General features: G+C 30.5%; 1 protein-coding gene across 2 annotated transcripts in view; it reads left to right on the top strand.

Moving 5' to 3' along the window:
• The first annotated feature begins 182 nt into the window (after positions 1-182).
• Positions 183-11,967, top strand: part of LOC144852808 (calcium-independent protein kinase C-like) — a 34,932-nt gene continuing 23,147 nt past the window's right edge. For both annotated transcript variants that reach the window (XM_078710787.1, XM_078710788.1), the window contains exons 1-2: positions 183-673; positions 4,805-4,874. In XM_078710787.1, coding sequence (XP_078566913.1) covers positions 329-673; positions 4,805-4,874 — 415 coding nt within the window. In that variant the 5' untranslated portion in view covers positions 183-328. The remainder of the gene's footprint in view (positions 674-4,804; positions 4,875-11,967) is intronic.

Below are 11,967 nucleotides of genomic sequence, written 5' to 3'. Positions count from 1 at the left end.
AAATTTTTTAACATAAACATTTTATACAATGAAATTATAATACAATTAATTATCTAATTCTGATAATTTATTTGTTTATCTTATTGAAATTTTTGAAATTTATTTCAAAATACAATTTATGAATACAGATAAATATTATTAGAGGTTTATGTTTTTGTTGAATAGATAGACGGTACCCTTGGTAAGGCGTAGGCTGCTTGAATTTTCAATGAAAGCGAAAGTGCAATTCATCTGGAATTCCTTCAAATCCGTGCCAAATTTGGCAAGGGAATATTGCAACTAATAGTTGCGTTTATTTTCTATATTTTGAAATATATACGGTGCAATTATGGTCGTTTTTAGTGGATCTTTACGCGTGAAAGTGTGTGAGGCAGAAGATTTGAAGCCCACGGATTGTGCGTCCAGATTTGGTTCGCTGCAGTTGATAGATCCGTACATTACAGTAAATGTAGATGATTATAATATAGGAAAAACTACGGTAAAGGCAAGGACGTTCAAACCTGAATGGCATGAAGAATTTGAAGCAGATGTAACAAATGCAGAAAATATCTGCATCACTGTTTATCATGATGCAAAAATTCTTGGTGATGATTTTGTGGCGAATCGAATTATAGCAATTAAGGATTTATTAAATTGCACAAGTAATAGTAATGAAAACACATCAGATATTTGGGTAAGATAATAATATATTAATTAGAAAATTAGATTTGGTTATTAGTATAATGTATTAATTAGATAGTGTAAGAAGATGTTATTTATTTATATAGAGTTTATCGGGTTGTTTTTTGACAGTGCTGTGCATGTTTATCAAATTTGGTTTTGATTATGTTTACATTTTGTGATTAAACACTATCTATTATCCAACTCGCACTTAATACACTGTTTGTTTATAAGATATTAAACAATTTATTTCCTATTGCTGTTTGATTGATATTTTGATTATCAGGAATGTTAAGTTCAAATGTAGACAATAAAACACCAACTGTTTAATTCTGATATATTGTTTATTTATGTTTATTGTTTAAGCATACAAAAAAATAAGTAATAGTCCACATTTTTTTTTTCTCAAGCATTTACGTAGTCCACAGCATTATTATTTTTTTAAAGACAATATAACATTAATACATTTTTTCATATACTATAGTACACAGACGTTCTAACCCCCTAGTTAACAATTTCAGGAGGTTTACTGTACATTATTGTTAACGAATTTGACGTACAGTATACAGGTAGTAAACGGTACAGAATACAGGATGTGAACAGGACATATTGTAATACTGTATGGAATTTTTTAAATGTCAAAGATTTGAAATTATCATTACAAATTAGGTTAATGTACTTTTCATAAAAATTAATAATCTGTGCTAAATATGAAGCAAAGTACTGTACTAATACTAGTATTATTATATCTTCTATGTATTGACCTGTGTATAAACCTAAAATAAGCTTTACTGTAAATAGGTTAGGTTTTTTTTTTCTTTAGAAATCTGTGGTTACTAATACTATACAACAATAATTCATGTAATGTAAGCAGACACTACTGTACATTATTTTTTTGGGGTATTCTAATACTGGGAGTCTGTATACAGACATGATGAGTGTAACATGGGTATAGCCCTAATTCTATCCCACATTTTAGTCAGATCCTGTAAACCGAGCCAGCTTTAAAGTCAGCCTCATTTTCCAACCATTTCCAGGCTTTAGCGCCCCCCAAAAATTTAACAGCCATGTTTTTTTTTTTATAAAACAATGACTATTTTTATTATTTTTCTGCAATCCGACAGATCGTTTTTATCATTTATGAAATATTTAGGCTCCCCCTAATCTATAATGCTGGATCCGCCCTTGATGTCTGCCCATGCCAATGTCTGTTATTCCCAGATTTAAAGGGATCCTACTACATAGTAGTATAGTAGACTAACAGAAAACTACTACAGTACTATACAGCATTAAGATTACTCAGATTGGTGTCTGGTACGATCAGCTGTTTTTGATGACTATAAATTTGTAACTTATGTTTGTACTGTATCGTGAATGTTGTTTTTGTCAGCTTTGTGTATACAGTGGTACATTACAAAAGAATGTAATGTTAATTTTATATTAATGCACTACATTGAGCTATTCCAAATATTAATTATTAGAAAATAACAAAGTATGGACATGTCTATAATACAATGATTTTTAACAAGTTGCGTTTTGCAATTTGATGTATTTTTCTTTGTTGTTTTATTGTCTTAATTACGCCAAGAAGAACAAATTTCCATTTCAAAGTGGACCAATAAAAATTGAATCCTTTGGAATAATTAAAAAATATTTTATCGTAAAAATTGATTTGATGCCATTTCTTTTATAGAATTTATTGATTAATTTAAACTTCAAAACAAGGGAAACATGCCCATCTTTTCTTCTCCTTTATATTCATAATTACTCGCCTGTTATAACTACAGTTACTTTATTAAAGACAGTACATACTGTTACTGTGTTTTTTCTAACAAATCTACCTGTAGAATTAAATTCAATTTGATAGTGTCTGTTAAGAGGAAATTATTCATTGTCATAAAAGTACTAACTACGTGTATTACTATGAAAAAATACTGTACTGTAATACCAATACTGATTTTAGGCCTACAGTACTACTACAGTATTTATACAGGCCTGCTATATACTGTAAATAGCCCATTACTTTATCATGTAAAGTATGTGCATGCTAACATTTTTAATGAAACCCATTACTGTATCTCATGTACAGTACGTATGCTAACATTTTTAATGAAATCTGAAGATACTAATGTACACAGAAGTACAGTAAACTACAGTATACTGTATCACACAAGGACTTCCAAGACTTTTCACTTTTATACCCAATAATAATATTGTTCTTACTAAAGTTTGAATTGTTTTTTTAGAGAAATGAAATGAAAACTAAAACTACAGTCTCATTTTAGGTTCCTAGAATTAAAAAAAAAATAAATTCACAAAATTGCAGTATGTACAGTAGTGAAACAAATAGTTTAATTTTGTCCTCTATAATACAGTAATAATACGTAACGAAACATGTACAGTATTGTTCTAAAGTACCTGTACTGTATAAGATCCGTATAAGCACACCAAATTGACTGTACAGTATTACAAGTTTTACGCAAAATTGATTTATTAACCGTAGTTTATATACATAATAACATATTATTACAGTACCTGTTTAAAAACATAAAATTAATTTTTTATTTCCAAACACACTGTATCAGACAGTATGCAGGTAAAAAAGAAATGGTTTTAAACTGAATGATAAACCATTAATTATCAGTTTATTATTATTTTATTCATTAAATAAGTGTATTTACAGTAGAGTATTAAATACGTTACAGTGCAGTACATTTCATTTCTTTATGTTAATATAGAATATTCTGTTACGATTTACAGTAAGACAAATTTGTATTAGTGAAGGTCATACAGTGTAGAGCACTAGTAGAACACTAGATGAATATGTTAATGTATTAATATTGGGAGATACAGTACTCGGTTTGATTGAAGGCTAGATAAAATTATAAAGGAAAATTCAAATTTCCTCACATTAAAATAGTAGGAAAATGACCCTGGTGGGTTATTTGTTTTTGCCTTTATTAAGAAATAAAAAGATACAATACAGTACATGGTATCTGAAAATTGGTCAAAATTGAGGTTTATGCTTTTTTTGTACAGTTTTATTTCTACTCACATTTATTCAGTTTAGTTATACTGTAGCAACAATAACTGGGACCCGAATACTAGAAACAAATGCTTGTCTCATGAGGGCCCAGGCAATCTAGAATTATACTGTACTGTATTAAATAGGACAAAATTAAACCCTTTGTTTCAGCACTGTACATAATTTCTACTGTACATCTGATCATTGACAATGATGAACCTCATATTTCCTCAGGAGTTTTTTACCACAATTTTCCCCATGTAATTTCCATGAATTTTATTCAGGTATTTTTTAAAAGTACACTACAACAACAACAATAAATTCAAATCAATTGTGTCAAATATATTATAAACATACAATTTGTTCATCACTGTTGCAATCTGACACATTGATACTGTAGTTGTATAGTTTTGTTAATGTTTTTTAGTACAAATCAAGTAACTATATTATATTAAATGCGTCTAGACTGTAGTATACACCAGTACTACTGTATAGTGCAATTAACATGGAACCAATATATAACATGAAAACAGCAAAGAATAATGTGTTTATCGTTACCATGGAGACAATAAATAAAAAATAATGAACACATTTATGTACAAGTACTACATACATACAACAATACTACAGACTACAATATATAAAGTCTGGTATGGTCATGCTAAAACAAATTTACAGAGGCTTGAATCCAAAACTCAGGAGTTTTCACCGGTGGGTACAAACATGGAATATTACTCCATGGTACAAACTCTGCAGTTTTGCTTGGTGAAAGAGTGAGTTACAGTACTGTATTTGAAATATACAATATTTATTAAGTTCTGTCTACACTATCAAACTTTATGTGACAAAGAAGTGTGATGTACCCAAATATGGTAGTGATATGCTTAAATATGGTAGTGATATGACATCATCATGTCCATATATGGGCACGCCACATTTTTTTGTCACATAAAGTTTGATAGTGTAGACAAGGCTTTACAGTATGTCTACAGTACATCAGGTACAGTAGATTGGATTCCACCATCATTGTTTGTGTATTGTACAGTACCTGAAGATTGTTTAGCTATGACTCTGTCCTGCACCATTCATAGAATGACTTTTTGCTTTTCTTCTCTTCAGATTCCCCTTGAGCCGCATGGTAAATTACACATTATCATAGAATTAAAAGGATCATCATCAGAAGGAAAGGGTACGTATTTTAATTTTTTTACACCATAATTTCACATCCTACATTAAGCTTAAAGCACGAAAGAACCAGGACATCCTTGAATTTACCATAGTCAGCAGTTTACAATTTATTGAACACTATCAAAGTCGTATGTTTGTCTACATTATCAAACTTTATGTGACAAAAAAAGGTGATGTCATATCACTACCATATTTGGGCATATCACTACCATATTTGTGTGCACATCACACTTTTTTTGTCAAACTAGTTTGATAGTGTAGATAGAGCTTTAGAGTAAATACTGATATTTGTTACTACAATTCCAACTAAACTGTATACTGTACAATACTACAGTTACTATCTACTGTAGTTTACAGATCTGTACAGGTATCTATTCTACTGTATATGATTCTTAAGAGTTCTATAAACCATGGATCACTCTATGTATAAACATACCCTAGTATTATTGATGAACTGTCTCCTGACACAATGGTACAGTCTGTGTATACTATTACATAATAATACCTTTTGTGTTGCTATCTGTTGTGTGAACCCAATCCAAGAACAAAGAGAAGATACAGAAATTATAACTGTGTATTAAACCTTGCAAATAACTGTATTAATGAAACCTCACTTTTATTACAAAATATTAGTTGTTATGGTATATTGATTTTAAAATATAGACAGAGCTGTAGTTGACAGATCTGTGTATTGATATACAGTACTGTAATGTCAGTGTACAGTAAAACAATGACGTGGGCACAATACAACATTGTGATTGGTCAGATGTTTATGTTGCCGGTTTGCCATGTGTTGCGTTCAAGTGGGAACCAAGCCTTAGTAAACTAAAATATCCAAACACATTTTATATTGATCCTTAAATACTGTACAGTATCTGATCAGTATCTTTTAAATTTGGCAATCTACTGTACAGTACATATACAGTAGTACTCAAATAATAATATGTATTCGGTCACCAATGAAAAATAACCAGGAGTGAGAATAGGCTAAAGCCCAAACAGATTCTGCACTCACTCCATACTGTATACAGTGGACTCTCCAAATATTGGACTCTCTGAAAATCGGAAACTCTCCCAAATGTCCCAAATTCATTTTTACCATTAAAACACATTTCTAATACCAGACTTCCCGTAAAACCAGACATGTACTGTCAGTATTATATTAGGCCAGCCCAAATGTGTTCGTGTTCAAAATAAATACAGAAAAACTATGTCTCAGAAATGATGAAACTTACAGTATTACAGGTACCTACATTAATCTTTTGCATTGTAATTTGTGAAATTTAGGCCCTGCTAATGATTCAGTCTACAGTTACTATCCTGAAACTACAGTAGCAATGAGCATGTAAACCTTTGTTTTATAAATATACAGTAGTATGATCAGTGGTACAGTACTGTATGTCTGTACAATCAGGATCTGACAGGTTATTGTTAACAATACAGTACCAGAGTGTCAGTCAAAGGTTTACTAGATACTGGCAAGTGGTTTCCTGTTGATAACGCACAATGTTTCTGTATTACAGTTAAGTGTCAACTTTGAAATTAAGGTCCTGATGCGAAAAAATACTTGATTATTATTAAACCATGTGTGTGAACTTACAGTACCCCCCATTTCTTGGCATCAGAAACAAGGCAAAGTTTCAATAAACTGTTACATAGCAGCCTGAAAATAGCGGTTAAAAATACCCACTGATTTTAATGGTTATTTGAAGGACAAAAAAATGCAGTCAATTTTTAAACAATTCTTTTTTTTGGCACTATGATGCGGAAGAAACGTACTGTAAATGACATGACCAGGAGATACAGCATTTTCAAGCAAAGAACAGTTATAGCAGGGAAGAGTATTTCAGGGAAAAGGGTGTGGTGGTTTAAATATTTGAACCAACCCTTCTGAGAGACCAGCAGAAGTGACTGTTAATACATTTAGTACTATAAATCTACTGTAGCCTACTGTACTATAGCTCATTTTGTTCGAACATACAGTAGGTTAACCCAATTTTCAGTTTATCAAGAAGTCATATTTTTGCTGGGACCATCATTCTGGACCTTATGAAAATTCTGTGACCGTATTCACCAATCACACTTAAGTGAGATATTTTCCTTAAATATTAAATATTTCACTTAACTCAATAAATATTTACCATAAGTATTTCCATTAAATTGTATTCACTTTAGATACAGTAGGAGATTTTTTTACTTTTAAGGGTGTTTCCCTTAGCCTTTAGTGTGAATGGTGAATACGGCCACAGGTTTTTAAAATTGTCCCATGATGTTTGGATTTATACCCCCCAAAAAAATTATATTTTCTCATTAAATTTGAGATAAAAACGTTCCACAAAATATTGAATTAAAATTTTGATTCAAACAACTGTTTAATTAAATTTAAGATTCAAAATAAGAAGTATAATTTATAATCAAAGTCATTGAACTTTTATTTTTTGATTGAGTTTAAGAAATAAGTGTTATGAGAATTAAAGGGTTTTAGAAATGAGAATTACATTAAAAACATACATTTTTTAACAACGCTGAATGAGATTTCCAACGTCAATCACCCACTGAATTTATTTTGAATCAATTTTTTATGTCATTGACACTTTGTAAGGACCAGTAAGTGAGAACAAAAAAGGTTTTTCAATTTGTGTTTGCGCCATATGGTATTATTGCAATACTAAAAAATAAACTGATTATACAACAGAATGATACGCTGTTTATTTTAAAGATAATTGTCCCCTTGAAAAATAAGGGAAAAAACATTTTTTTTTGTGTTTTTTGTGTTCTTCCCACTTTTATTTCTTCAAAATAGCTCATGAATAAACATACAATTATTGCACAATATTTAGTGTATGGTACATCAATAATTTTTGTGTTGAATTATACCATTTTAATGTCACATATAGTTTTTCATTCTTACCAAATATATTTGGTTGAAAAAAAAAAATATATTTAGCTGAAAAAAAATGTAATTGAAACAAAAAAATAAACAACAGGTGAATTTACACATGTTGTCTTTTTATAAGTGAAAACATTATATTTTTTGTTTTTCTTTCTACGGAAGTGATTAACTTGATTAAAACTACAAAATGGCCTATTTAAAGTCTGATTTTATTAATCTTCATTGTTCATGACAATACCATCTTTATACAGTACAGTTGTTTAATGACTTATTTAATTCATATACTGTAATTATGACTTCATATAATTTATTCTGGTTTTTATTCAAATTGTTTTGATTATTGAAAGATATATTTAATCTCAGTATTTTGTACAATAGTTCGTTTTCCTTTGTTCAGAGTTTATTTAACACAAAAATAATACTGTAATTAAAATAACATATGGCACTTAATTGTATAAACTTGTACTGTAATTGACTTCCTTGTCAGTTTTATTAAGTCTATTTCGTGCCTAGCTTACCTGGATAAACACAAATAGCCCCTCCTCTCCGAAAATAGTAACAAATTTACAAAAAGAAGTACTGTATCTAATAATAATAATGGTGCCATCCGTTATCCTCTGGTGGGAACCATGCCATCCCACATACAGCATTACAGTACCATCATCAAGTTTATTAAATTTTGTTTAATGTAATCCTTTTTATCTTTTTGCTTGGCCTTAATATAACTTATACACAGTACATCCTATAGTATTATAATACAGAGCTTTCCAAAATATTTAGGCTATTTTAAGAGGTATTTAGTTTGAGAGGGTTTATTTTCAAGTGGAATTTTGAAATGTACAATTCTGATAATGTAATTTGTCTTGTTACTCAACTACAGCTGTTCCAATTACAGTACATTTTTAATTAACTAAATGGCAATTTTTCAATGCCTTTATTCTGAACACTTCTGAATATGATATATTATACTGTATTTATTAATAAACTATGCAACTGTATGTAAATAGGCCTATGTTTATGAGTGTAAAGGGATATAATATTTTCATTCATTGAAGGATAATAAATAAATTAAAAAAAAAATAAATAAATAAATTTTAAAAATGATTAAATAAATTTAAAAAAAGGATGTAACATGTTGGATGAGGTTATAATGTCATTGAGTTTATAAGGCGAAGATTCAAGAATAAATTTGATGTGTGGGACAGTGATGGTGCTCCAGATACATAATCCTTCTGTTTGAGTATGTTTCTCGGTGGTACGCCACTCCTCCCTCACAAACGAGTCTGAATTACAATCCTACCGTTACCCGTTTTTGTCGCCTGCACTACTTCAAATTACAAAAAGTTTATTACTAAAATGGATTTCTTTTGTCTGTGTAGACCCCTTTCAACTACTTTTCAGTGGCTGATTCAGGATTTTGATATAGGGGGAGCGGGGTTTCAGGGCCTGAAAATTGTGAAATGAAGGGATCAACTTAATTTCATGAACTATCTTTTGCAGTACAATTTAAATTTGCGAAATTTAAGGGGCCCCGGGCAGGCTGCTCCTTCACCTGCTTTCAGTCGGTGTAGTATTTAGTTTTAAACAACCACACTCGGAAGTACATTGGGAAGAATATTTAAAAGCCTTTTTAGATTTTGGCCGAGTACTTGCTTTATGCACTCTGTAAAATACACAGATATAGTATCACACAAGCTAGATGCTAATTACAAATACCTTCAAGACTACAGCTCTTGTTCATGTTGATTAAATATTTCTAACACACTTTTTGAAGAGTGGAGAATGAACGGCAATATCCCATGATTAATTTCATACAAGTACTGTTATGTTAATAGGGTAGATACTGTACAGTAAATTCTGTGCAAACTGAATTCGCAAGATTTTTAGTTTAGAATAGGGCGTAAAAAAGAATTGTATAACAGTTGTGTTTATATTAATGATCATGTTTTAATAAGACTTAGGTCCTTTATTATTGTTTTATATTACATATTTTATCACTGTCCAATAGGGTATACAGTACAGTAAATTCTGTGCGAACTGAATTTGGAGGATTTTTAGTTCAGAATAGGGCGTAAAAAATATTGTAAAACAGAGTTTACTATATTTTAATGATCATGTTATTGTTTTAATAAGAGGTTGTTTATTATTGTTTTATTACATATTTTATCACTGTCCAAATATTTATATGGTATGTGGCAATCTGTACAAACAGTCACATTAGCTACATTTTTATCTACAGTTCAGTTGTACTAGTAAACATTTGCTAGTTTATAACATTACCAACCAATTAGCAATCAAGCATTTGTTTGGGTAAATTAATTAATTAACTACAAAAAGGATTTATTATAGAAATTGGCAGATCAAGTAACTACCATTTTTTTCAAAAATTACAACCAGCAAACCTTTGTTAATTTTGAAATTGCAACTTGCGAATTTATAAAAAAAATGCTTTTGCTATACGTACAGTAGTAGGATACTGTAAGTCTATTTCATGTGTAGCTTACCTGGATAAACCGACAAATGAGTTATACTAGAAAATTAGACAATTCATTGAACACCCCTACAGTCCAGAAACCACACCCCTAAGTGGGAGCATCCCACTAACCACCATCATCATTTCTTTTCGAGATAAGAAAGAGAAAACATGACAAAATCTGTACACAGTACAATAATACTGTTTTATTACGGACTGTACTCTTGAGTACTCAAAAGATCCCAATTATTCTTTTTTACCATTAAAAACACATTCCAAATACTAGCCTTTCTGGAAAACCAGACATATTAGGCCAACCCCGTCATTTCCCGCACTTGTGCTACCAAATCCTTGGAAATACTGGTATACCCCAGAAATGCTGCACCTCCCTATATTTTCACACTTGTGCTACCAGGCCTACAAAAATAATCCCTGTAAATGCGGTACCTCCCCGTATGGAAATATTTAAGAGTGATTCACCCGAGACGTTTATTGGTAGAGTTGATTGTACCTGTAAGTACAGTAACCTAAAAGAATTTACTACTATAGTTGTGTTTGTTTATAATGAAAACATAATGTTTAAGGATGGGCTGGTCCGTAGTTAATCCTATTGTCCACAAATAAACTTTGTGCATGATTTTCTATCATGAACAATAACACAGTAATTTCATTCAGAACGTGGGAAGGGTGGTTATATTAACAGAAATAATACATTTTCCATGGTTGATGTACTGTACAAATAAATCCTTGGAAACTTCAATTTTGAGATATGAATTAAAAGAACAGTTTTGTAGATAATAATCTGTAGTTTACATACCAATACAGTTTAATACTTTTCACATGGAAAAAAAAGCAAATTTAAAGCAATCATTCAAAATTTTAATTATTTATCAAAACACAGAGTAATAATAAAGTTTGCCTACAGATTCAATATTTATTTTTTATTAATATTTTATTTTAGGGTCTGTTTCTGCTGCATTTAACGCAAATTAACCGTTTATTTTAAAATGGATTAAAATAACAAGACCGTGTTTCTACTCAATTTGTGCTCTGAAATAACCGGTTAAATCAATGGGTGGTCGTTGACAAAAGTCATTAGAATTACCCAAAATGCAATTGGTCCTGGCGGTTAATTCAAACGTTACTGCCGTGTTGTTGACTCGGGGTCAGCATCTGTCAATCAAATAACCGTTATTTTGTGTTGCAGCTAAAAGTTGCCCAGCGATAACTGCGCTGCCTTCTAACCGGTTACCACAAATTTGTCCTGTTTCTGCTCCCAAGAAAATGGAGTTAATTTATTCACAGCAGATTTATGCAGCAGAAACTGGCTCTTAGATCAACTGACAGAGATAAAAATTTCCACTAAAAAGTTGATAAACATGACATGCTTAATAGTCATTATAATTTTCAAAACACTTCCTGTAAATTTAATTTTAAAATAAAGAATTAATTTGAATGCAAATTAAAAATATAGCAAGTGGTCTTATCAGTAAAATCTATCATAATTATCTCTTTGGTTATTTTTAGTAAATAAATTAGTAGTGCACAAATACGGCTTGAGAAGATTGTGGTGAGATATGCTATGTAAACAATTAAAGTAATGTTAAATGGACGATCCAATAGTAACCCTCGTTCATTAGATATCCCAATTAGGTACTTTACAAACTGCATTTAATTAAACTTGGCTAAAATTAGAACATTGACCATGAAGGAACTAATTCCTCTAAG

Source organism: Antedon bifida, chromosome 9 (assembly GCF_963402885.1).
Source record: "Antedon bifida chromosome 9, ecAntBifi1.1, whole genome shotgun sequence".
NCBI classification, from domain to species: domain Eukaryota; kingdom Metazoa; phylum Echinodermata; class Crinoidea; order Comatulida; family Antedonidae; genus Antedon; species Antedon bifida.
Note: the sequence above shows the minus strand (reverse complement) of the source record. Positions and strands in the feature narration are given on the sequence as shown.